This window comes from Delphinapterus leucas, chromosome 20 (genome assembly GCF_059928025.1).
Source record: "Delphinapterus leucas isolate spDelLeu-1000000601 "Yukka" chromosome 20, BTC_Dleu_Yukka2, whole genome shotgun sequence".
Lineage (NCBI taxonomy): Eukaryota > Metazoa > Chordata > Mammalia > Artiodactyla > Monodontidae > Delphinapterus > Delphinapterus leucas.
Window position 1 is genome coordinate 3880885 of NC_143148.1, and position 25878 is coordinate 3906762.

Sequence of the window (25878 nt, forward strand, 5' to 3'; positions counted from 1 at the left end):
GGGCCATCCCCAGGGTGGGGGCAGCACCTCCCTGGGCCCTGTTATCAGTCCCAGAGTCCACAGGACGCTCCTCGGGTTAACGTGTAACCACACGCCATCCCCTCCACCCCCAAAGCCACCGGTGCCCACATGCAGGCCACTTTGGGTGGGTCACACGTTGACATGGACACCCGGGAAGAGGGGCTGCCTGGAAAACCTCGCTTTTCAGCTCAAGTGAGAGCCACGGAGTGTGGGGTGGGAGCTGGGCCTGGGCTCCTGGGAACCCACATGACCTGGAAGAATTGGGGGGCTGGGTTCTGTGGGGTTGGATGTCCTGGTCCCTGTGCAGCTGCCCCCCTACCCTGGACAGCATGGCTGGCGTCCCTGGGTGGGGGTGGGATGGAAGCCCTGACTCCCAACTCCTGGCCATGTGGGGCCTGACCCCCAAAGGCTGGGAACTGGCTGAGACCAAGGCCAGGAGGGTTCTGGAGCCTGGTCCCAGGGCCTGGGGGCTGGGCTGAGTTCCAGTGGCTCAGCGGCTCCTTTGTCCCCCGAAGCAGCCGCATGTGGGCAGGTGGCTGAGCCCGTTCTTCCTCACCTGTGCTGTCTACTTTCTCCTCTGGAGCCCTGAGAACCAGCCGTCCTGGGTCGGTGCCCTGATCAAGTGCTTGCCCATCCTCTACCTGGTGGTGTTCCTGTGGACCGTGTACCCCGGCGGGAGCTACAGCTTGCTCCTGCAGGGGGCCCTTGTGTGCTCAGCTGTGGGGGACTCCTGCCTCGTCTGGCCTGAGGCCTTCCTCCATGGTGAGAGGGGCTGTGTTGTGTTGTCCCTTCTGGACCCCGGCGGGGGGGGTGTCCGGGGTGCAGGGGGCGACTCCCCAACAGAGCCCCTGCCAAGTGCTTGAGCCAGTTGCCGTGTAAAGGCACTGGGAAATGGACGGCAGTGAGGGAGACATACCCAAACCTTGGCCCCCGAGGAGCTCTCCTTCCATGAGGGCGTGGGCAGCATTACCTGAGGCTGTGTGAGTGTCCAGAGGTCACAGTCCTGAGTACGCTGGTCGAGGACAGCCTCGCCGAGAAGGTAAAGCCTTGAAGCGGGTGCAGGGTACCAGCCCGGTGCCCTTCCAGGGAAGGCCCTTGCAGGCAGAGGGGCAGCAAGTGCAGAAGCCCTGGGGTGGGTGTGCCTGCCGGGTGAAGCCGACTGGGGGCTGAGCAAGATGGGGTGTCAGTCAGTGGACAGTTCTGAGCAGAGTGAGGATGGAACGCAGTGTGCGTTTTTAGGTCATTCTGGCGCCAAGAGCAGGAGGAAAGAGGACCACCAAGGAGGCCAGCGTTGTAATCCTGGCAGATGGGGTGGTGTGGCCAGGGTGGGAGCTGGTGTTTGGGGAAGGCCCTTTTTCTCAGGCTCTGAGGGCAACGAGGTGATGCCAGGAAGCAGGGGTCTCAGCAGGCGCACCCACCCCTGTCTCCTCCAGGCATGGCTGCCTTCACCGTGGCCCACCTGCTCTACCTCTGGGCCTTCGGCCTCACTCCCCTGAAGCCTGGCCTCCTGCTGCCTGTTCTCCTGGCTTCCATCCCATATTATGGCCTCCTGCTTTGGCACCTCCCGCCTGACATGGTCCTGCCCCTGACGGCTTACTCCCTGCTCCTGGCCGTTATGCTGTGGCGCGGCTTGGCCAGGGGCGGGAGTACCTGCTGGGGCGCCCTGCTCTTCACGCTTTCAGATGCCGTGCTGGCCTGGAACCTCTTCGTCCATCCCCTGCCCCATGCCCACCTGGTGGTCATGGCCACCTATTATGCTGCCCAGATCCTCATCGCCCTGTCGGCCTTCCAGAGCCCCAGGCTCAAGTCCAACTGACCAGGGGCTGAGGCAGGCAGATGTCCACCCCCCTCCTCCCTCAAGGACCTGGGCCCCCAAGATCAGTGAGGCCAGAGAAACACCCTTGGGGGTGAGAGCCAGTCCCCCAGACTCCCATCTGCCGGTGCCAGTCTATCTGGAGACACAGAACTGTTTCTGGCCCTGATCTGTTTTTCTGTTGCCTAAGTAAAGTGGGTGTTGAAATGGTGACATCTCCATTATTTGGGGAGGGGTGATCACAATAACGGCAAGTGGTTCGTTTTCCTTTTTTTTTCCTCCCACAAAATTTACCATTTTAACCACTTGTAAGTGTATGACTTAGTGACGTTAAGTACATTCACAGTGTTGTGCCTTGAACACTTGCTGTGAGATCTACCCTTGGAACACGTTTTCACATGTACAACGCAATGTTGTTAACTATACCCACAGCAGACTCCCTGTGGACCAGTCCTGGTGCCCAGGACTTAGGGGATATGGAATAACCAACCGCCCCCCACCCCAGGCCCTTTGATGGTGGTGGGGATTCATTATGTTCATTGTACAGATGAGGATTTTACAGATTTGAGGCCAGGAGGAGACAGCTTGGTCAATGTATTAGTTTCCTGTGGCTGCTGTCACAAGTTACCATAAACTGGGTGACTTAAAACAACAGATTTAATCTCTCACAGTTCTGGAGGCCAAAAGTCCAAAATCATGGTGTTGGTAGGGGTGCCCTCCCTCCAAAGCTCTAGGGGAGGGTCCTTCCTGCCTCTTCCAGCTCCTGGTGGCCCCAGCCACATTCACATGGTGTTCTCCCTCTGTGAGTCTGTCCTCTCCTGAGGACACCAGTTGTTGGATTTAGGGCCCACCCTAAATCCAGGATGATCTCATCTCAAGATCCCTAATTACATTTCCGAAGACGCTATTCCTAACTAACATCACATCCATAGGTGCTGGGGCTTAGGACTTGGGCATATCTCTTTGGGGGCCACAGTTCAACTGACGACAGTCACATACAGTACCAGGAGAGGAGAGGGTTGAGGAGAAGAGGAAACTCAAGAAGAGACTTGGAGGAAGGGGTAGGTAGCAACACGGTGGGAATAGAGTACTAAGTAAGAAAGAACCTGGGTATGGCCCTCGTCCTGGCTGTGACCTTGATAGCCCACTGCGCCTCTCTGGGCCTCAGGTTCTACATGTGAGGACAGAAAGCAGTCAGAGCTGCTCTCCAAACCCTGCTCAATTTCTACAGACATGATGTGCTTTTAGGGACTCTTACAGCAGAGAGGAGACTTCTACATTCATGATGTGATTTTTTTAGGGGCTTTCATAGCAGAGAGGAGACTTCTACATCCATGATGTGATTTTTAGGGATTCTTAGAGCAGAGAGGAGACTTCTGCATCCATGATGTACTTTTGGGGACTCTTATAGCAGAGAGGAAACATCTACATTCATGATGTGATTTTTAGGGACTCTTACAGCAGAGACAGGACTTATACAAACATGATATGCTTTTAGGGACTCTTATAGCAGAGAGGGAACTTATACACCCATGATGTGGTTTTTTAGGGACTCAGAAAGGAGACTTATCCGTGATGTGTTTTTAGGGACCTCCAGAGCCCACCCTTGGTTTCTAGTCCCTGCCTCACCTTCAGGCCAGGATCCCCACTCACCATAGAGGAAGGCCTCAGGCCAGAGGAGGCATGTGTTCTGGGTGGGGGTGCCCTGCTCTTCACAATCTCAGATGCCACGTTGGCCTGGGATGCCTTCCTTCAGCCCCACACCCACTTGGTGGTCTTGACCACCTCTTACACTGCCAAGGTCCTCATCACTCTGTCAGCCGTTAAGGGTGGGAGACTCATGACAGACTAACTGGTGGGTAAATGAAGTGAGCACCCTCTCCCCTCCTAAAGGGCCCCCCAGAACAACCTTCCACCCCAGGGAAACGTGCTAAAGGAGCAATATTTCCAGCCTCCATCTGTCTAAAGCCCATATTCTGTTTTTTTAAATTGAGATATAGTTGATATAAAACATTGTGTACCTTTAAGGTGTACTGGTGTTGATTTGATGCATTGATACGTCGCAGTTTGATTATTACCCTGGTAATGTTAGCTGACATCTCTAAGGCATCACATAACACCTATTTTTTTGTGTGTGGTGGGACCAATTAAGATCTAGTCTTTCAGCAACTTTGAAATTTATGATACAGCATTGTTGTCTGTAATCACTATACTGTGACCATGTTCTGTTTGAAGGCATTTATATCCAATTCCTGAAAACGATGTTATGATCGCAGCTTTATTGAGATACTCTTCATATACCACCAGCTGCCCACTCAAAGTGTGCATGTGGTTTTTAGTATTTTCACAGTTTTGCAGCTATCACCACAATCAGTCTTAGAGCATTTTCATCACCCCCAGAAGAGACCCCGTGCCTTTTACAAATCACCCATCCCCTCCAGCCCAAGGAAACCACTAGCATAATTCACTTTTTTTTTTTTTTTTTTTGCTGCGCCGCGTGGCTTGCAGGATCCCCGACCAGGGATTGAAGCCGTGCCCTCGGCAGTGAAAGTGCAGGGTCCTAACCACTGGACTGCAAGAGAATTCCCCATAATTCATCTCTAAATGTTGGTGTTTCCAATCATTTGGGTTGTTTTCAGTGTTTTTTTTCTTTTAATTTTTTTAAAATTGAAGTATAGTTGATTTACAATGTGTTAATTTCTGCTGTACAGCAAAGTGATTCAGTTATACATATACAAACATTATTTTTTAAATATTCTTTTTCATTATGGTTTATCCTAGGATACTGAATATAGTTCTCCAGGGACTTCCCTGGTGGTCCAGTGGTTAAGACTCCTCACTTACAATGCTGGGGGCGTGAGTTCCATCCCTGGTTGGGGAACCAAGATCCCCCATGCCCTGTGATGTGGCCAAATGACAAAAAAAAAAAAAAACCCATCAAATATAGTTCTCTGTGCTGTACAATAGGACCTTGTTGTTTATCCTTCTGTGTTTCATGATGATAAACAATTACTACTCTGCACTCAATTCCAGTGTGGGGCTTGCTCCCCTCACCAACAAGCCAATCTCCAACACCAGCTGGGTGTCCTGCAAGTCAACTCAGTTCTGACACTATCCCACAGGTTAAGGACTCAGTCCTACAAGACTGCCACCTTTTACCCCCCACCCCCACTTCAGATTCCGGTCACAAGCCCAGGTTGTTAACCTGTGCTTCTGACCAACTGGCTATAAATCAGAGGTTCCCAAGACCCCCCTCCTCGGGTTGGATTAATTTGCTAGAGCAGCTCACAGAACTCAGAAAAACGTTTCGCTTACTAGAACACTGGTTTATTACAGAATGTAACTCAGGAACAGCCAGATGGAAGCACAGGCACAGGGCAAGGTGTGGGGAGAGGGCACGGAGCTTCCATGCCCTATCCAGAAAATGTTCCTCTCCCCAATCTCCACGTGTTCACCAACCCCGCAGGGTAACTATAGATTGAGACTAGGCTGGGACCGGGTGGCCTGACCCCTACTTCAAGGTCACTCCCTCCAGTCCCATTTCCACCTGGCGCTCTGGCCACACAGAAATCCCCCCAGATTACCCCCAGCCCTCTCCTCCCTCTTAGCCCTGACATGGGCTCTCCCCTCTGCCTGTGATGACTTCCCAATGCAGTTCTTCACTTGACCAAACCCTGCTCTTGTACGAAGACTCAGCCCCGGTGTCACCTCCCACTAAGGGACAGATGCTTCCTCGGTGCTCTCACCATTGTAGCCCACTTCATGTCACTCTGCGGTTACCTTCCCAGTCTGCCTCCTCACCACAGTGTAAGCTTGGCCAGGGCTGGAAGAGGCTGTTTGCCCTTGGAGTCCCCGGTGTTGGTTGAGCCTGTGGTCCTGCCTGTAGGAAGCCATAGGTGTTGGGAAAACACCTGCAGGCAGGCAGGGAATTGCTTCAAGATGGTGAATGAACACGGCTTCAGTTCTTGAACCACACAAGGAGAGGAAAGCGTGGAGCAGAGAGACTGATGTCCACTGAGCAGCAAAAACAGTGAGAAACTCCTGGGAAGATTGAAGGGGATTGTGAGCTGGGTGGTGGAGGGGTGGACAGGGTTGGCAGCTGGAGCGGGCTAGAAAGAGGATAGCCACGGAGTCTGTAAAAAGAGAGTTTGGCCCCTCCTGGGGGCAGCCCCACAGAACTGAAAACATACAATGTTTTCGTACATACAACATACAACTGAAAACATACAATTCAAGCAACATTATTTTTAACAGCCAAAAAGGTGGAAACCCAAATGTCCATCAGCTGGTGAATGGAGAAACAAATTGTCATCTATCCATAGAGTGGAATATTATTCAGCCACGAAAAGGAATGGAATATGGACTTTGGATGATTATCATTGTGTTCATCAATGGTAACCTGTACATTTTGGGGATGTTGACAGTGGGGGAGGTTATGCATGATGGGGGCAGAGGGTGTATGGGAAATCCCTGTACCTTCTACTCAGTTTTGCTGTGAACCTAAAAGTTGTGGTGAAAATAACTATGTCATGGGCCAGCAAACGTTTCCTGTAAAGGTGCAGGTAGTAACTTAGATCAGACCTGGGAGCAATGAAGGTGAGTGGACTCCAAATCCCATCAGGCCATGGGGTCATGACTTCATGAGCTGCAGTGACACAGAGTCCAAGTGCTCATGGGAGTTGTAGTTTAAGGGGGCATGTCTATTTGGGGACAACAGATAATGAGGGACGAAGAGGTATTTTGATTTAGGGGAAGGAAGGGATAAGCTATTTCTCAGAGAACTGGCCTGACTGGTGAGGAGTGGGGAGTTGGAAAGCCCCCCTGGATGGAGCCTACTGATTCCTCTTGTCCCCTCCACCCAGCCCTGGACCCCGTCACCATCACCTCCTGTATCAGCACCTCAGGGAGGGGGGGGCACGGAGTCACCCTCACCTAGTCCTGCCCCCTGGGAGGCTATGAGGCCTTTGAGTTGGAGGTGGGCGGGCAGCGGGACTCCAGGACAGCTCCTCTTGTGGGAGAGACGTGTGGGTGTCGGGACTTAGGCCGGCTCAGTCCTACTCAGCCACCATCACGACCGTCTGGGATGGAATGAGGGCCCAGTCTGCCTCCGTGACCTGCCACACCGAGAGCACAGGTGAGCAGAGCCCCACGGGGACAGAGAGCTATTGATACAATGACATTCTCTCCAGACCCCTTCACACCCTGTTGTGAGACAGTCTCACCAACCCATGGAGTCCTTTTTGTTTGTGTTTTATTTCCTGCTTTCTTTTAAACAGCTCTATTGAGTTGTAATTCCTATAACATACAACAGCTCACCCATTGAAAGTGTACAGCTCACTGACTTCTAGTATATTTGCAGTATTTGCAACCATTATTACCAGCAATTTTAGAATATTTTCATTAACCCATAAAGAAAAGTCATCTCCTTAAGCCATCACCCCCTAATTTCCCCAATCCCCCACCAACCAGCCATTGGCAATCTCTAATCTGCTTCTGTCTCCATAGATGTGCCTCTTTTAGAGCTTTCCTAAAAATACAATCACACAATATGTGGTCCTCTTTGACTGGCTTCTCTCACTTAGTATAATGTTTTTAAGGTTCATCCACTGTTCTAGTGTGTATCAGTGCTTCATTACTTTTTATTGCCAAAATAAGATTTCATTGTGTGGATAGACCACATTTTGTGTATCCATCTGTTTGATGGATCTGTTGGGCCATTTCTACTTTTTGGCTATTATGAGTAATGCTCTTGAACATTCGTGTGCAGGTTTCCATGTGGACGTATGTCTTCATTTTTCTTGGGTGTATACCCAGGAGTGGAATTGTTAGATCACATGGTAAGTCCGTGTTTAATCTTTTGAAGAACTGCCAAATTTTTTTCCAACACTGCCGCACCATTTTTCACCCACCAGTGGGGTATTTGAAGAAGTTTGAACCTCACACTCAGGAAATCTTTGATCATGTACCATTGACCGTGGTCATGGGCCTCCCTGGGCCATGTCAACCATTTCCTAGGAATGAAAGCCTCTTAGGAGATGGGGTCTCTGATCTGGAGACACTGGAGTTTGGTGTACTGATAAATGGATGCTCTTCCAAACTGGGCTCAGTGGGTCCCACTGTCCAGGATTCTCTGGTTTAGCAAGAAGGGTCTCTGAGAAGACAGGTCCTCTTGGATCCTGGACTGGATCACTCTTTCTGATGGGGAGGGGAGGCTGCCCTGGGCATTGTAAGATGCTGTAAGCAGCATCCCCGGCCTCCAGCCACTAGATGCCAGTGGCACCACGATCGCAGCTGTAACAACCAGAAGTGTCTCCAGACATTGCCGGATGTCAGCTGGAGGGCAAAATCGCCCTCTCTGAGAACGACTAGTCTAGGCCAAATTGGGGAAGAGTCACTCTCTGACAACCAGGTCACTTGAGAAAGTGATGCCTTTGGATCAGGCTCCTTGGGAAGTGAGGACCTAAGGGGAAGAGGTTGGGTGGGAGGTAGGGCTCTATCCAGAAGCTTTCTCCTTTCCCTTCTCTGCCCTTGAATCTACCCTCTAGACCCTCTGATCACAGTCTGGGTGAGGACAGAGGTAGGGGAGATGAGACAGCAGGAGAGCAGACCTAGGCTCTCACAGCCCACCACACCTCCTTCCCCCAGGGGCCATCGTGGGAGCCATAGTCAGTCCCCTTCTGTTTCTCATCCTGGTGGGCCTGCTGGTTTTCTTCCTGAAGAGGAGGTGAGACTTGGCGCAGGGCTCATCGGGCGCCAGGAGGGAGGGGGCCTGGGGAAAGATGGGGATCCGTGGTTCTGACCTCACTCCGCATGTCCTTTTCCCAGGCATAAGAAGAGTGAGAAGAAACCAGCACCCAGGGATCTGGTGTTCAGGTGAGTGGGTTTGGGGAGCATTCAAAAGACTCACTGTCAGGTCAAATCCAGCTGGTCACTGTATAGGTCAGAGGGCAGGGCCAAGGAACCCACCCACACCAGCCTCAGATCCCCACTGCGGCAGGGATCGCAATGCCTTCACCGCTGCCCACTCCCTAAGCAGCCTGGGCCGGTGGCTGTGGAATCTCTTTCAGTCTCAGTTCTGGGACTTCCATTCATTTATCCAAAAAGACATTCACTGAACCCCTGTTAAGTGTCAGGCACTGTTCTAGGTGCCGAGGAAACTGGCTGAAACAAAGATTCCTGCCCTTGTGGAGCTTGCATTCCAGCACAAGCAGCCATTAATAAACAAGATGATTAGGAATTCCCTGGCGGTCCACTTGTTAGGACTCCACGCTTCCACTGCAGGGGGCATGGGTTCAATCCCTGGTCGGGGAACTAAGATCCTGCAAGCCGTGCAGCGCGGCCAAAACAAACAAACACACAAAAAACAAAACCAAGATGATAAGGAACGTGATGCTTACTTGGAGACAAATAAAGCAAGAGGTGGAAGCAGGAAGGGTGGAGGAATATTTTAAACAGAGTGTCCAGGAGAGGCCTTACTAAGAAGATGACTGAGACGAAGTCATTTGAGGACAGACCTGAAGCAAGTGAGGGCAAGAGTCCTGTGCCCATCTGGGGAAAAGGCATTCCAGGCAGGGAGATCAGCAAGTGCGCTGGCCCCGAGGCAGGCACAGGCTTGGCGTGTTTGGAGAACGTGGTGTGTCTCTGAGACTGAGCAGAGTGGATGAGGCGGGGTGGGGGTGGGGGTGGGGTAGGAAATGAGGTCGGAGAGCTACCAGGTGGGATCAGATCAGGTTGGGCCTTGTAGATGGTAGTGGGGACTTTGGTTTTATCCTGAGATGGGAGTTTTTGGAGGTTTTCAATAGAACTGTGACACAGTCTCACATTTTTATGAAGCAAAGGCAAAAGCAGGGAAGCAAAGGAAGACGTCTGTATATAATCCAGATGTCTGTTATGTCTTGGAGCAGGAAACAGTTAGAGGGAATCAGATTCAAGATGCCGTTTGAGTGTTTGAAGAGCAGACCTGGTTAAAGAATGGATGTATGGTGTGGGATTCAGAGAGGGCTCAAGAGTGAACCCAAGGAATTCAGCCTGAGCCCCAGGGAGGCTGGAATGGCCATTACTTGAGACAGAATGACTATGCGGGGTGCAGGTTTGGGGGAAAGTATCAGGAGCTCAGTGGTGGACACACTGATTTTGGGATGCTTGTCAGACACTTGAGTGAAAACGCTGAATGGGCTGTTGGATACAGAGTTCCGTGGTTCAGAAAAACGTTTGTGCAGATGTCTTCATCACTCTGAGTCCCCTTTAGGTTGGGTCAGTCGTCATCAAATCTCTACGTCAGAATGATCCCCAGGGATCAATAGAGGAGGGATAGACCAGGGAGGAAGGGATGTTGCGAAAGCAGGTGAGACGGCCTGGCTGTAAAAGAAAGAGGCATAAACTGAGGGCGTGGCCATCAGAGGCAGGGGCTTGAGGGAGAGTAAATACGATGATGTCCAGTTTCTCCTTCGCCACAGAATCTGTCCTGGCCAGCGTCCCACCCCACTCACCCTGTGACCTCTCCCCTCCTTACCCTGTGTCCATTATATGGCATCTGCAACAAATCACTGCACCCATTGGATTCCAAGTCTGGCCCCACCTGTATGCTGAGCATCTTGCCCTCCTCAGCCTCAATGTGCGTGTTTGGATGTCCCAGCGATGACCCTCGAGGACACACAGGTGGAGATTCCAGGAGGCAGGTGGGAAAACAGCTCTGAAGCTCGGGAGGGGGAGAAGTAGGGACTGGCAATGGAGATTCAAAAATCACAGATGAATGGATGGAAAGCGAAGCTAAGGAAATGGACAAACCCCATAAGAAGTGTGTGTCCAGTGAGAAAGGGGGGATTGAGGATGGGCTTCTGGGGATGCCCACCTTTTAGGATGGGCAGAGGACAGGGGCCCACCAAGGAGATGGAGAAGCAGCAGTCAGAGAGACGGTGATGGTGCAAACCAGGAGAGGGTGTTCAGGAAGAGGGTGGATCCGGAAGAAAGGAAGACGCGGTCAAAGGTGCGAAATGCTGCTGAGCACTGAGAGGTGGCCTTTGGAATTGGTGATAAGGAGGCAAATAAGATAGGGGACTTTGAAAAAAGTCCTTGTTCCCCTGTAGTCGTGGTGGAGACACCAGGCCATGGTGAAGGGTGGGAAGGAAGCAGAGAAAACTGGTCAGTGTGAGAAGTTGGAATGTGAAGGTGTGTTTTCATAGGTCGTCTTATTGTTTAGGTGTGATAAGGCCAATGGATCCAGAGACAGACACCATTGAAAGATAGTTCATTACAATCACAGATCCCAGGAGAGGGATTACACGTTACCCCAAGCAAGGCCATGCAGAGAAGCACCAGGGTCAGCTGGGAGGTCGGGGAACACCTGAGGAAGAGGCTTTACTGTGGTTTCTGCAGCAAGAAGTGGGCAATCCAAGGCAGACGGGTTTAGTTTGAATCATTTCAGTGGACTCTGATGTACAGGGCCTGTCCCCTGTTCCGGCGGGGATTCCAGCAGACGGATCCCCAAAGGGGAGGTGGTGAGGGTGTGGATTTAATCAGCTTCTCAAGAAGGAGAACTGGGGAAATGCCTGGCGGTCCAGTGGTCAAGATTCCAGGCTTTCACTGCTAGGCCCGGGTTCAATCGCTGGTCGGGTATCTCCCACAAGCCACGCAGCGTGGCCAAATAAATAAACAAAACTGTAAAAAAAAAAAACAACAACAAAATACCAGTCACGCAAAAAAGAAGAAGGTAAACTGACGAACCTCCAACCAGGGTCTCAAAACTGAGTCAAGACTGTATATATAACATCGTATATATAACACTATACTACAAGGGGAAGAGAGACAAAGAGCTGGAGCTGGAGCCACAGGAGGTCAAAGGATTCTTTTTTTAATACAGAAGTAAGATTAGCATGTTTACACACAAAAGGGAAAGAGGAGAAGGGAGAGATACAGCAGAGAGGGAAGAACCATGGCTAGAGAGGGCCACAGGGAATTGGGGCCCAGAGAAGGGCAGTGGTCCTAAGTGGGAGAAGAAATACCCTTTCCTTTTTTTTGAGTCAAAACAAATTTTGATTGTGGTTAAAAAAAAACAACAAATAACCTCCAGATAACAAATTTACCACCTCAGCCATTTTTACGTGTGCAGTTCAGTGGCATTAAGTCCATTCACGTTGTTGTGCAACCATCACCACCGTCCATCCATAGAACTCTTTTTTTAAAAAACTTTATTTATTTATTTATTTTGGTCACGCCACATGGCTTGTGGGATCTTAGTTCCCCGACCAGAGATTGAACCCACACCCTCAGCAGTGAAATCGCGGAGTCCTAACCACTGGACCGCCAGGGGATTCCCCGTAGGACTCTTTTCATCCTGCAAAACTGAAACTCTGTACACATCAAACACTCACTCCCCATTTCCCCCATCTCCCAGCCCCTGGAAACCACCCTTCTACTTTCTGGTTGTATGAATTTGATGACTGCCTCATATAGGTGGAATCGTATTTGTCCTTTTTGTTTGTTTGTTTGTTTGTTTTTGCGGTATGCGGGCCTCTTACTCTTGTGGCCTCTCCCATTGCGGAGCACAGGCTCCAGACGCGCAGGCTCAGCGGCCATGGCTCACGGGCCCAGCCGCTCCGCGGCATGTGGGATCTTCCCAGACCGGGGCACGAACCCGTGTCCCCTGCATCGGCAGGCGGACTCTCAACCACTGCGCCACCAGGGAAGCCCGTATTTGTCCTTTTATGTGTCCTTTTGTGACTGGCTCATTTCACTCAGCATAATGCCCTCCAGGTTCATCCATGTTGTTGTATGTGTCAGAATTTCTTTCCTTCCTTAGGAAGAATAATATTCCATTGTATGGTTAGACCACATCTTCTTTATCCATTCATCTATCAATGGACACTTGGTTTGCTTCCTCTTTTTAGCTACTGTGAATAATGCTGCTATGAACATGGGTGTACAAATATCTGAGACCTTGCTTTCAATTCTTTGGGATATGTACCTACAAATGGAATTGATGAATCAGAAACAACATCACTAACTTGAAAAGATATCTGCACTCCCATGTTCATAGTAGCATTACCCACAATAGCCAAGATATGGAAACAACCTAAGTGTCTGTCAATGGATGACTGAATAAAGAAGGTGTAATATAGGGCTTCCCTGGTGGCGCAGTGGTTAAGAATCCACCTGCCAATGCAGGGGACACGGGTTCGAGCCCTGGTCCAGGAAGATCCCACATACCATGGAGCAACTAAGCCCGTGCGCCACAACTACTGAAGCCCGTGTGCCTAGAGCCTGTGCTCCGCAACAAGAGAAGCCATTGCAATGAGGAGCCCTCGCACCGCAATGAAGAGTAGCCTCCGCTCACTGCAGCTAGAGAAAGCCCATTCACAGCGACAAAAGACCCAACGCAGCCGAAATAAATAAAGTTTTTTTAAAGGTGTAATATACATATAGAATGGAATATTATTCAGCCGTAAAAAAGAATGAAGTAATGCCATTTGTGGCAACATGGATGGACCTTGAGGGCATTATGCTAAGTGAGATAAGTCAGACAGAGAAAGACAAATACTGTATGAGATAACACTTATACAGTAAGTCCCTTACACACAAATGAGTTCCGTTCCAAGACTGTGTTCATAAGTCCAACAAAGTTAGCCTAGGTACCCAACTAACACAATCAGCTATAGCGTACTGTACTGTAATAGGTTTATAATACTTTTCACGCAAATAATACATAAAAGCAAAGAAAACATGTTTAATCTTACAGAACAGTCCCTTGAAAAGTACAGTAGCACAGTATAATAGCGGGCATCCAGGGGCTGGCACTGAGTGAACAGGAAAGAAGAGTTACTGACTGGAGGAGGGAGAGGAGGTGGGAGATGGCAGAGCTGAAGGATCCTCAGCCATAGGAGACAGAGGGCAAGCTGCAATGTCACTCACGCCTTATGTGATTGGACGTGCGAACGCACATTCGCGTCTTTGAAAGTTCACAACTTGAAGTTTCGTATGCAGGGGACTTCCTGTGTGTGGACTCTAAAAAAAAAACTCGAGAGAATTCCCTGGGGGTCAAGTGGTTAGGATTCGGTGCTTTCACTTCCAGGGTCCCAGATTCGATCCCTGGTCGGGGAACTAAGACCCCACAAACGGTGCGGCGTGGCCAAAATTTAAAAATTATAAAAACCTCGAACTCTTAGATACACAGAACAGACTGGTGGTTACCAGAGGCAGAGGGTGAAATGGGTGAAGGTGATCAAAGGTACAAACTTCCAGTTATAAGATAAATAAGTCCTGGGGAGGTAAAAAAAAGAAAACAAAACACAAAATCCTTTTCTTTTATCCCAAGCGCACAAGGTTAAAGGAGGTTGTGTGCCCCTCTTCCCCCACAGCTTCCCAGGGGACGTCCTGGCTGAAGACTTGGCTAACCACGTCAGGAAACACGAGGACAGCGGCTGTGGCTTTGCTGAGGAGTACCAGGTCGGGTGAGAACAGAGGGAGCCGAGCTGAGCCCCACGTGCCCACGGAGACCTTTCCACCCCTTTGGGATTGAACAGAAGCAGGGATACATACTTGGTTGGCTCATACAGAAATTCTCAGCCATGATTATCCACCTTCTTGACTCACTGAACTCTTACTGTAGTGTTGGTTGGATGGGTTAATCCTAAAGCAACACCTTGGTTTTCCCCTGACCCCTCCTCTCTCACCTGCCTCTCCAGTCCCCATCCTCCTGCCCTTCCTCCAAAATGCCCCCCCCCGGGGATGGTGCACACACTCGTCCTATTTCTTTCTTTCTTTTTTTAAAAATAAATTTATTTATTTATTTATTTATTTTTGGCTGCGTTCGGTCTTCGTTGCTGTGCGCAGGCTTTTTCTAGTTATGGCTCATGGGCTTAGTTGCTCCACGGCACATGGGATCTTCCCAAACCAGGGCTCGAATCTGTGTCCGCTGCATTGGCAGGCAGATTCCTAACCACTGCGCCACCAGGGAGGTCCTACTTGTCCTATTTCTGTAGGTGCTGCAGAATTCCAGGGTGTAAGGGGTGAGTGGGGTGGCACTTAGGAAGGCGGAGGGAGCAACGCGGGTATCCCTGGGGGAGGGCAGAGAAAATCCAGCATCTGTGCACCCTCCCCTCCCTTCGCCCCGAGCAGCCGGCCCTGGAGGACCACAGCCAGTCCCAGACGGTGGCCTCAGCTCCGGAGAACAGCGCCAAGAACCGTTACAGAAACGTGCTGCCCTGTGAGCCACGAGCCTCTGCTGACTTTGTTCTCAGCCGTGACTTTGTCAACATCCCAGGCCTGACCCTTGCCCCTTATTACCCGTGAGGGACAAAGCCCTTGCCCCCGTGAGCTGAGAAACCCCAGCCCGGCTCCTCCCGCCCGAGGTCCCTCAGACCCTCTCCCAGCTCCCCTTGTCTGTGTGCAGCGTGACGTGTCGGCGTGACCTCTATCCCCGGGTCTCCCACCCTGCCCCCTGCATCGCTAATGCCGGCCTCTTCCCCTAGATGACTGGTCCCATGTGCCCCTGACGCCCCTCCCTGGGGAGCCGGGCTCTGAGTACATCAACGCCAGCTGCATCCCTGTAAGGCTGCGGTTGGGAGGCAGGAGGATGCTGAATGAGCCTCGGAAGACGAGGGCCAGATGAGGCGGGATGTGACCTACCTGTTTTCCTCAACCAGGGTCTCTGGAGCCTCCGGGAGTTCATTGCAGTCCAGGGCCCCCTTCCCCACACTGTAGGCGACTTCTGGCGCCTGGTGTAGGGGCAGCGGAGCCCCACACTGCTCATACTGACCAACTGCGTGGAGTCTGCCCAGGTGAGAGGACACCTGGGTCCTGGGTGCTGACCCCTGAGCTCCAGCCCGTGACCCTGCCCCAGACACTGATCCCAGGGTAGACCTTGACTTAGACCTCACTGATTCCCTCCACCACAGCCTCAACTTTCCTGTCTCCCCCAGTCCACCCATTTGTCCACTTACAGGGTGAAGCTGATCTCAAGGACCTTGTGAAAGAGGAGTCCTCCCGGCTGGGACGAATCTACACCTGGCTGCCTGTGGGTCCTGCCTTGTCACCAGAGCAGGGGGGATTCCCCGGCAATGAATACAAGAGCCACCCTGCGGAGGGGCACCAGGGAAGGTGCTCTGGGGCCTCCTGTACTCTGACCCGCCCCAGTCTTCCCCCAGGTGAAGTGTGAGCATTACTGGCCTCTAGACGCCCAGCCCTGCACCCATGTGACCCTGGTGGGTGAGGAGGTGATGGAGAACTGGACAGTACGAAACCTGAAGCTCTGGCATGTAAGCCCCCATCCCACCCCTTCAGCCCCACCTTGACCCTCAGTTCCTCCCCTGTGATATTCCAGGCAGTCCCCTCCCCAGAGCTCCCCATGAAGTCTAAGCTTCCGCCACTCCCGCAAGAGACCACAATGTGCCCCAGGGATGTCCCCACCGGTCAGAAACCAGCCCCCGGGTCCTGAGCGCCCCCCAACTCCCCTCCGTCTAGATGCAAGAGCAGAAGACTTTATCTGTGCGTCAGTTCCACTATGTAACCTGGCCAGACCATGGCGTCCCCCACTCCCCAGACCCCTTGCTGGCCTTCTGGAAGATGCTCCGGCAGTGGCTGGACCAGACCGTGGGGGGAGGCCCCCCCATTGTACACTGCCCGTGAGGACCAGCCAGAGCCCTCTGTCTGTGAGGAAACCGCCCCCTTGGGGCTCAGAAACCAGGGTTCTCTGGGTCCTTAGGAACTTCTAGAGGAGGTGGAGGAGATGGGGAGGGCAGAAGGTGAAGGGGCGGTGATGCAGGTCAAGAATGATGATAAAGGTGAAGAGGTGGGAAAGAAAGAAAAAGAGGTAAAGGAGGAGGCATGCATGGGGAGAAGGAGGGAAGAGGGGTGAAGAGCAGGAGGGAGAGGCAGCCAAAGGTTTTAAGAAACATTTAAAACAGCTCCTTGGGGGCTTCCCTGGTGGTCCAGTGGCTAGGACACAGCACTTTCACTGTCGAGGGCCCAGATCCCACAAGCTTCACAGCGCAGCCAAAAAAAAATTTTTTTTAATGAAAAATAAAATAAAACGGTCATTTTCATGTTTAAAAATTTTCTTTTTTTTTTTTTTTTTGCGATATGCAGGCCTCTCACTGCCGTGGCCTTTTCCGCTGCAGAGCACAGGCTTCGGCCGCGCAGACTCAGCGGCCATGGCTCACGGGCCCAGCTGCTCCACGGCATGTGGTATCTTCCTGGACCGGGGCACGAACCCGTGTCCCCTGCATTGGTAGGCGGACTCTCAACCACTGCGTCACCAGGGAAGCCCTAAAATTTTTTTTTAAATGACAAGCTTGGGAGCTCATCTTCCCGTGTATGAACCCTAGCTCTGTCACTTACTAGCTGAGTGGCCTGGGACAATCGACTTCACCTCACTCAGCCTCCATTGCCCCGTATGTAAAATGGGCACGCTCGACTAATGGTTCCTACCTCTTAGGAGTGGGAGGAGTGAAAAAAGCACGTAAGGCACCTGGAACAGGGCCTAGCAGGTAGATAGAACACAGAGCATAGTCATTTGTTATTACTTCCTACTTAATGAAGTAACCCCCACTTAACACTGTAGCCTCCAGAATAGTCTCACTGAATACCCTGACCCCTGGGTGCTCCGAACACAGATCCCTCCAGTCAGCTGAGACTCCCCCTCCCGTGGTCTGACCCTTCTTGTCCCCGCCTAGCGCTGGCGTGGGCCACTCGGGCACCCTCATTGCCCCGGATGTCCTGCTGCGGCAGCTGGAGAGTGAGGGTCTCATGGGGCCCTTCAGCTACATGATGGAGATGTGAGAAAGCCGGCCACATATGGTGCAGACTGAGGTGATGGGGATCCTCGGGCACAGGGTGGGTGTGGTGGGGTGGGGCCCCAGAGGAAAGCAGGCCGAGGCTCAGTAGCGCACCCTCACCTGCCCATGCTCTGTCCCCAGGCCCAGTATGTGTTCCTGTACCAGTGCATCCTTAGGTTTCTGCAACAGTCATCCCCAGTGCCCGCTGAGAAGGGGCCCACCTATGAGAACCTGCTTTTCGAGAATGTAGCTCCTACAGAGGCCTAAGCTGCAGGAGGGCTGAGACCCCAGCCCATCTAGACTCAAATTCTGCATCCCTACTTCACCCCAGATACCTGGACCCCTGGGACAGCAGAGGGCTGGGGTTCCACACTCCTGGGCCCTGCAGGAAGAGGGGGCTGGCAGCCTAAATTCCTGCTTTCCAGAGGGGGAGAGAGGTCAGGTGGGAGCCCAGATCCTGGATTTCCAGTTCCTTGAAGAAGGAGAGGGATGGGATCTAGGATTTCCTTGTTGCTTTTTGAGGGAGGAAGAGGCTGCAGGGTCTCAAGGAAACAAGCTGATTTCTGAGGAAGAAAGGAAGTAACGAGGGTCCAGAATTGTGGCCACCCAAGGCGCAAGGGCAGGCCAGGCAGGATCCTGCCCGTATTTTACTCCAGAAACTGAATCATCAACCTTCGAGGATCTGAGGTTTCCCTGCACCCCACTGCCTGTACATATTTTTTCTTTTATCCCATAATTTATTAAATCACTATGCTCCCCAGAGACACTTGCCCCATTGGATTTCTGGGTCTGGAAATAATATTGGGGTGAGTTCCTGACGTTTAGGTACTGAGGCCAATGTCCTAGGGAGGAAACTAGAGGGACTCACAATTTGCACCTGAAAAATGTAGGTTTGGACAGTTGAGTCTCTCCGAGAAGACTGTAGGTCTAGGGTCTGGGCAGTGTGGACTCGCTTCCCTGGAGCTGGGAGCATGGGGGCTTGCCTTCTGGGCACGGCCTTAGGGGAACTTAGAGGGTGGAGTGAAGTCTGTATCGGATTTGCTGGAGAATTTCACGCTTAGTCTCCTGTCTGGATATCTGAATAGCTGGGTCTCCGGAGAGGGTCTTCTGGGTCCTAGAACCCGATATCCTGGAGCCTGGCTCTATGGACAGTCCCGGGGTCTGGGGTGGGGAGAAGGGGTCTGTATGCCCGGTGGCTGGACTAGAAGGCAGAGAATCCTTGGGACCAGGATAAATATCCGTGGGCGCCCTGGTGGTTCCAGGCTGGGGCGGGACGAGGGCCGGGGCGGGGTTCTCCACCTTCCAAACACGCACGCGCGCACACACATACACACTCTCAGTCTTTCTCTCACACACATATACACGCTCACACACACGCACACGGGCACATACACACCCCGGGCCGGCTCCGTTCGGCTGAGCCCCCGCCCCACAGCGCTCCGCGATCAGCACCCAGGACAGCGCCAGCCACACGCGTGCGGGGGCGGGGTCCGGGCGGGGCCGGCGCCTCGGTATCTCTCGGGAGGGTCCTGTCTAGCCACCGAGCAGGTAGGAGCCACTGGAACCCCCTCCCTAAGCCCCATCCTCATTTCCATCCCTAGAGGGATGGTGTGTGTATGTGCGCGCGCGCGTGTGTGTGTGTGTGTGTGCGCGCGCGCGTGTGTGTGGTGGCGGGGACACTGGGAGAGACCAGCAGATGGAGTGGGAGGGCTGGAGCCTGAAATGGGGAGAATGGGATTTAGAGACAGGTGTGGAGACAAAGAGCCAGAGGGAAGGGAGGAGCAGGCAGTGGAAGAGGGTGCGAGACCCCGGTAGACTGAGATCGGACAACAGGCAGAGGCCAGACAACCCAGACGGAGGAGCGGCGAGAAGCCGACGGGGAGACGGACCTCGATGTGGGGTCGAGAGAGGAATGGAGGCCGAGGCGGTCACGAGGACAGGTGTGAAGACAGAGCTCAGGGTGCGCGGAAGAGACAAACAGGCTGAAAAGGATGTGGGGGCCCAGCCAAGGCAGCAGGGCAGCCGCCCGCCCCTCACATTCCCCGCAAGAGTGGGAGAGGGAGGGCAGCCTGAGTCTTCACTCCCAGGGCCAGATGTGGAGGGAGGAGCCAGCCTTGGGCGCGTGGACAGACGCACGGGCAAGGCCGCGTCCTCCCCATCTTCGCTTGTCAGGGGTATCCGGGTCTGAGGTCCCAGGTGGGACGGGGAACCGAACAGGCTTGCGCCTCTGGGACTCGGCTTCTGTGCGTCAGCCCCGCCCGTTGTCCTGGCAACAGGCCGTTGCCGGGGCAACCAGCGCTACCTTCACCCCGCCCTCGTGGAGCCAGCCGTTGCTCTGGGCAACCCGGTGCGCTGGTTCCCACGCCCGCCCTCGCCCACTTCCGGTTCAGGCCCCGGGGAAGGGCAAGGAAGGGACAGAAGTCAGCGGGATTGGATTCCTGGAGGCCTTGGAGGGAGGGGGCGTCCCTTGGGATGAGACTTGGTCCTGGAATCCACCCCCAGCCCTCGCCCTCCGTCGCAGGAAGGCTGAAACAACAACCCCCAGCATGCCTCGCGGCGGTTGGCAGGTTCCCATACGGGACCATACGGCCCAGGGTGCCGATGGGAGTTGGAGTTCTTTGTTGTTCGGATGGCTCGACGGCTGCACGGGGTGGGTGTGGGGGGACTAGAGCATTTGGGTGCCTCCGCAGAAAGAACAGTAAGACCCCGCCGCCATGTTCCCGGAGCCCCCAACACCGGGGCCTCCAGCGACCGACACGCCTCCTGACTCGAGTCGCATCAGCCACGGCCCTGGTGAGCGAAACCCGGGGTGGAGCGGAGGGAAAGCCATGCTAGGATTCCCAGGGGCGGGGTTCGAACGGGTGTATTCAGGCTGGCGGGCTGGAAAATACGGGTGAGATTATAGTCGGCATCCTGGATTGGAATCTAAATGAAATGAAAAAGGAACAGGTTTGTGAGAAAATCAGGAACCAAATCAAGGGGTGTGGAATGGAATGGAACTGTGGATTGGTGAATTGGAAGGTCCACCTCTCCCTTCTTTTAAAGAGGGAGACTGAGGCCCAGGGAAGGGTTAAGCCTTCTAAAACACAGCGGTTGAGCAAAAAGATTAGAATGGGAGTAGAAGAGGAGGTGGAACTAATCCTAATAGGCAAGAAAATCTAGATGGTGTCAGCCTGCCTTAGGTCTTCAAATAGTTTTATATGTGAGACCAGTTGGAAGGAAAACATGGGAATAAAATGGAATGGAAATGGCTGGAGGGAAAACAAGGCCAGGATTTCAGCCGACACGGGTCATACAGAATGAATCAGCCTGCTTGTCTCTCAGGGCCTCAGTGTTTGCTGTTTCCATGTCCTCTGCAGTGCCCCCCTGGGCTCTGGCCACCATCGTGCTGGTCTCAGGCCTCCTCGTCTTCAGCTGCTGTTTCTGTCTCTACCGGAAGCGTTGTCGGAGGCGGATGGGCAAGAAGAGTCAGGCTCAAGCCCAGGTCCACCTTCAGGAAGTGAAGGAGCTGGGCCGGAGTTACATAGACAAGGTGTGGCCTGGCCCAGCCCCTCAGCCCTGCTCCTTCCTTCACCCTTACTCCTCTCAATGGCCCAGCAGCCTCAGTCCCTGCTCCATCCCTCTTACACCCGCTGTATTTGCTCATCTCCCTTGTGTGTCTAGCCCTAACCTGGACCTGGGGACCTGGAAATAGACCAGACATTCACAAGAACCTCCAGCCTGATGGGGAAGTCAGATGCTCATATAGACATTCAAAATACAGGGTGGTATGTGCCACATTAGAGGCAGTACAGGGCACATGGGAGCACAGAGAAACCACCTGACAGCCTAGGCGGTCTGAGAAGGCTTCCTGGAGGAGGCGACTTCTGTGTTGAGACCCAGAGGAACTCAGAATTAACTGAGAGCAGAGAGAAGGACATTCTACCTCAAAGGAGGAGCATGTGTTGAGGCCTGGAATCCTGATTCTGAGGGATATTTGGAGAACAAAGAGTCATTCTTCACAATAGCTGGGGTATAGCATACAGATATCCTGTGCTCTAGGGTGAGGTTTCTGGAGAGCTCAGCAGTACCCATGTAATGAAGGTGATTGGGAGCCACAGAAGTTTTGAGTGGGAGAGGCACAAGGTCACATGGGCTTTAGGATGAATCCCCTGGAACCCTTGTGGAGGACAGGTCTGGGGCAAGGAGACAAGGGAGGAGGCTGTATGGCAGCCTTGAGAGGTTGAAGCAAACGCGAGTTGGAAGACGTCGTTGGCGTGGAAAGCTACAGTGCAAGTATCTGAGCACTGGGCCTCTGAATGCAGAGTGGAATGAGGCTCTCCTGGGAGCCAGAGTCCTAGGTTTCCAAACCAGAGCAACCGGCTCTGTGACCTTGGGAAATTCACTGTTTGTCTCTGAGCCTCAAGTTTGTGGACCATAACTAGTATTTCCTTACCTCCCTTTTCAACAAATAGCTGTTAAAATTATTACCCTTAAGGGATGTCCTTTAGGACCCTGGTATCCAGTCTTCATCCCTCTCCCCTAAGCCAGTGACTCCAAAGACCATCAGCATCAGAATCAGTTCAGGTACTTGTTGAAATGCAAATTCTGGATCTTGTGCCAGACCTACTGAATCAGAATCTCTGAAGTGAAGGCATTTTGCCACACTACTCAGGGGAATTCTGATTCACATCGCATTTTGAAAATCGGTGGCTTAGGTTAAGAAGTTTTCTGACTTTGTTGTTCTAGTTTAGAATGGCAAATACACACTAAATATGCCATTTTTCCTCCATATTTTCTGTCCAAGATCACTGATCAATGTGGCAATTTGGACAATCATCCCAATACATCCATTAATGTGTGAACTAAAATCTGCATCCATCCTGTAGGCAATGAGACACTGTCAGTGCTTGTTTTTCTAGTCTAGTCATGACAAGCACACTGCATGTGTGTCATCACGTCTACGCCCCACCGGTAGCAGGCATCACTAATAAAACACTGACGAACGTACCACACTGTGTTGCCATGGCTAGTCCCACCTGTGGCAGACATCACTAATCAAACACCGACTCTGCTTAGCTTGCAAGTGTTCAGGTATAGCTGGAGGGATCTGTGAGTCTCCTTTGGCTTCTGCGCCTGGGTGGATATCACTATCAGGGGAAGAGTTCACCTGCCCTTGCCCCTGGCTCTCTAAGGTGCAGCCAGAAGTGGAGGAGCTGGAGCCGACGCCATCTGGGCCAGGGCAGCAGGTGGCAGAGAAGCATGAACTAGGACGACTACAGTACTCACTGGATTATGATTTCCAGAGTGGCCAGGTGGGTGTGGAGGAGGGGAGATGCTTTGGAGGGGAGGGTCCCAGGGGTTCTAGCCCCTTCTTGGAGGAAGCTCTGGAAGGGAAGCTAAGACTAGGGTCCCCTTATCACTGTACAGCTGCTGGTGGGCATCGTGCAAGCTGAGGGATTGGCAGCCTTGGACCTAGGTGGCTCCTCTGACCCCTACGTGCGGGTTTACCTGCTGCCAGACAAACGGAGGCGGCACGAGACCAGGGTGCATCGGCAGACGCTGAACCCACACTTTGGGGAGAACTTTGCCTTCAAGGTGAGCTCGTGGCCTCAGTGCTTTATGCCCGGCAGCCTGTCCCCAGTCTCTGAAACACTTGGGACCGATATCTTCAGCTTTTACTGGTGGCAGCTACCAGCTCTGGGGACTATTCCACTGGACCCTGCGTTGTCCCTTTGGGGGGCACTACTGGCCCCTGGACTGCTTCGTTGGTCCTTGGGCTGTCCCATTTGGGGTCCATAGGCACCCCCCTAACTGTTCCTTGGGACCCTTGCTGCCCCCACTCATCGCCTTCCACCTGGATGTGCTGTGTCCCACTTCCTACTCTCACCGTGTGCTTTCTTTGCGTCCCCCTTCCCCCAGGTCCCCTACGTGGAGCTGGGGGGCAGGGTACTGGTCATGGCAGTATACGACTTCGACCGCTTCTCCCGCAACGACTCCATTGGGGAGGTGCGGGTCCCCATGAGCTCCGTGGACTTGGGGCGGCCAGTGCTGGCCTGGCGGGAGCTGCAGGCGGCTCCTCGGGAGGAGGTGAGCACGCGTGGCCACGCCTTCACATCTGGGCCCGCCCACCTCAACCCCGGGCCAATCAGATCACAGGCCTCCGCGATCCTCTGGGCTCCAGCACTTCCACCTGCTGCAGAAGAGTAGCTCCCAGGGCTATCCTGGTGGATCAACGCCTCCCCTCGGCAGTCCCCCCTCGGATTGTACCACCCGGGTCTTAACTCTGGACCATACCATTTCAACACGAGGGGGAGGGAAGAAAAATCGCAGAGGGGTTGGATGCGGAGCCCCGGTTCCGGTGATGAGTCCCTCTCCATCTTTTAGCAGGAGAAACTAGGTGACATCTGCTTCTCCCTCCGCTATGTCCCCACGGCCGGGAAGCTCACCGTCATCGTCCTGGAGGCTAAAAACCTGAAGAAGATGGATGTAGCAGGGCTGTCAGGTGTGTGGGAAGCAAGCAAATGGTGGTGATGGGCGGGGGAGGTTCTCTGGCTAAGGTTCTGGCAGTGTCTGGGCCCCGAGGGTCTCACAGGGGAGAGGGGGACCCCGGCTGTCATGGAGGATTTAGATTCTATTTGGGCACAGAGAAAGGGAGACCTGAGGGGTCCATGGGCTGTCTCTGTGTTGTTCCAAAGAAGAGTCTCATGCGTTCCCCTCAATCTGATCCCTTTGGACTCACCAGAGTGGTGGGGTTATAAGATTCCTCCTCCCTCTCCCCAGATCCGTATGTCAAGGTCCACCTGCTGCAGGGTGGCAAAAAGGTGCGGAAGAAGAAAACAACCATCAAGAAGAATACTCTGAACCCCTATTACAACGAGGCCTTCAGCTTCGAGGTGCCCTGTGACCAGGTCCAGGTGAGCTCAGACCCGCCCATAGCCCCTGCCAGAGCAGCCCTTACCCCGGAGCCCAGGCCCTGAGAGACCCCCGTTGCTAAGGGAAGGGAGACTCCTTTTCAACCCTGAGAAGCCAGGTCTTGGGGGTCTGATTGGGTTCTCAATCTCGGTTTCTCCCATGAGGACCAGGAAGCCCCACCCCCAAGCAAGACCAGGGTGCCCGTTGCCCTCAGGAGCTCTGGCTACTGAGAGAAAGAGACTTCCCCACAGCCCTAAGGCCCGGCCCCTCCACCCATTTCAAAGTCTTGAAGATTTGCCCCCCTTAGGAGGCTGACCCTAAGGGGCCTCCTAACAACCCCTGAGCAACGGGGTCCTGAGAGTTTATCTCCGCCCCCTCCCCCGGTCCAAGCTCCAGATGAAGCCTTAGCCCAGGGGCCTAGGAAGACCCCTCAGAATGAGGGTTGTGAGGGAGAGGGTCTCCTTAGCAATGAAATCTGAGTCCCTCACATTACCTCCTTACCCCACTCTCTGTCTCTTCTTCCTCCCCTGCCCACCTCAGAAGGTTCAGGTGGAGCTGACTGTGCTGGACTATGACAAGCTGGGCAAGAACGAGGCCATCGGGAGGGTGGCCGTAGGGGCAGCGGCCGGGGGCGCTGGGCTGCGGCACTGGGCAGACATGCTGGCCAATCCCCGGCGGCCCATCGCCCAGTGGCACTCGCTGCGGCCCCCTGACCGAGTGAGGCCACCGCCAGCACCCTGATCCCCACCCTCAAGCCCCTGACCCCAGACTCCTATCCAAAGCCACGTCCATGCCCACCTTTAAGCCTTCTCTGAACGCTAACACCCCCCCCCACTCTACCCATTCCTGCCTTCTCCCCATCCCCATTATGCCAATCATGATAACCTGCCAACTCCCCCAATATGGCACATGCCCCAAAGCCCCAGGGACCCCTGGGGGAGGAGGGGAGCAGTCTGGTCTCCCGCCATCCCAGGGTCTCGCCCTCTGCTTTGACAATCAGTGATCCCAGCCTACTATCCCCTTGGCTCCCAGTATCCCTTTTCCTGCACAGTATCACCCACTCCTGTCCCCGGTCTGATTCCTGCACCGCTCCTGGGACCAAATAAATACTCAGCAACTTTGCTGGCCTGGACCGGTGCTCCTTGATGGAGGTGGGTAGGGGTGAAGACTGGGAACCCAGGAGGGACCCTCCAGGGGTGGGACCACACAAGGGCAGGGATAGGGCTGCCTATCCTGGAAACACACACGGAAACTCACCCACCCACTCACCCATCCATCCTTTCACCCACTCACTCTCCCATTCACTCCATCACTTATTCATTCACTCACCCCTCCAAGCTTCAGCTTCCTCATCTGAAAAAAGTCATGATAATACTAACA

At 53.3% G+C, this 25878-nt stretch overlaps 3 protein-coding genes across 11 annotated transcripts; all 3 read left to right on the plus strand.

Moving 5' to 3' along the window:
• The first annotated feature begins 117 nt into the window (after positions 1-117).
• On the plus strand, positions 118-2045 carry TMEM86B (transmembrane protein 86B). Of its 2 annotated transcripts, none has more exons than XM_022586033.3 (3): positions 118-213; positions 540-783; positions 1455-2045. In XM_022586033.3, exons 1-3 carry the CDS (start codon positions 130-132, stop codon positions 1835-1837), a joined length of 711 nt encoding a protein of 236 aa, XP_022441741.1. In that variant the 5' UTR covers positions 118-129; the 3' UTR covers positions 1838-2045. The 2 variants fall into 2 exon arrangements, with proteins under 2 accessions (XP_022441741.1, XP_022441740.1); XM_022586032.3 differs by having other exon boundaries at positions 120-213; positions 537-783.
• A 3836-nt stretch (positions 2046-5881) lies between these two features.
• On the plus strand, positions 5882-18833 carry PTPRH (protein tyrosine phosphatase receptor type H). The gene is given in 12 exon segments (XM_022586078.3): positions 5882-6819; positions 6822-6968; positions 8480-8558; positions 8660-8707; positions 14188-14275; positions 14948-15035; positions 15301-15377; positions 15475-15609; positions 15976-16086; positions 16292-16452; positions 17503-17638; positions 17746-18833. Coding segments are annotated over 12 exon segments (1356 nt in total). The 5' UTR covers positions 5882-6659; the 3' UTR covers positions 17872-18833.
• A 229-nt stretch (positions 18834-19062) lies between these two features.
• On the plus strand, positions 19063-25619 carry SYT5 (synaptotagmin 5). Of its 8 annotated transcripts, none has more exons than XM_022585990.2 (9): positions 19063-19152; positions 20295-20397; positions 20964-21136; positions 22779-22898; positions 23014-23181; positions 23506-23673; positions 23971-24088; positions 24367-24500; positions 25039-25619. In XM_022585990.2, the coding sequence occupies exons 2-9, from the start codon at positions 20319-20321 to the stop codon at positions 25237-25239; spliced, it is 1161 nt and encodes a 386-aa protein (XP_022441698.1). In that variant the 5' UTR covers positions 19063-19152; positions 20295-20318; the 3' UTR covers positions 25240-25619. The 8 variants fall into 8 exon arrangements, with proteins under 8 accessions (XP_022441698.1, XP_089758223.1, XP_022441700.1 ...); XM_022585992.3 differs by lacking the exon at positions 19063-19152 and adding an exon at positions 19510-19544; XM_089902097.1 differs by lacking the exons at positions 19063-19152; positions 20964-21136 and adding an exon at positions 19354-19544.
• The last annotated feature ends 259 nt before the right edge of the window (positions 25620-25878 follow it).

Coding starts and splice junctions, on each gene's coding strand:
- TMEM86B (XM_022586032.3), top strand. CDS start 130: ATGCAGGCCACTTTGGGTGGGTCACACGTTGACATGGACACCCGGGAA. Junction 214..536: donor AACCTCGCTTTTCAGCTCAA/GTGAGAGCCACG, acceptor TGTCCCCCGAAG/CAGCCGCATGTGGGCAGGTG. Junction 784..1,454: donor GCCTGAGGCCTTCCTCCATG/GTGAGAGGGGCT, acceptor TGTCTCCTCCAG/GCATGGCTGCCTTCACCGTG.
- SYT5 (XM_030761325.2), top strand. CDS start 20,077: ATGAGACTTGGTCCTGGAATCCACCCCCAGCCCTCGCCCTCCGTCGCA. Junction 20,398..22,778: donor TCGCATCAGCCACGGCCCTG/GTGAGCGAAACC, acceptor TGGCTCTCTAAG/GTGCAGCCAGAAGTGGAGGA. Junction 24,089..24,366: donor GGATGTAGCAGGGCTGTCAG/GTGTGTGGGAAG, acceptor CCCTCTCCCCAG/ATCCGTATGTCAAGGTCCAC.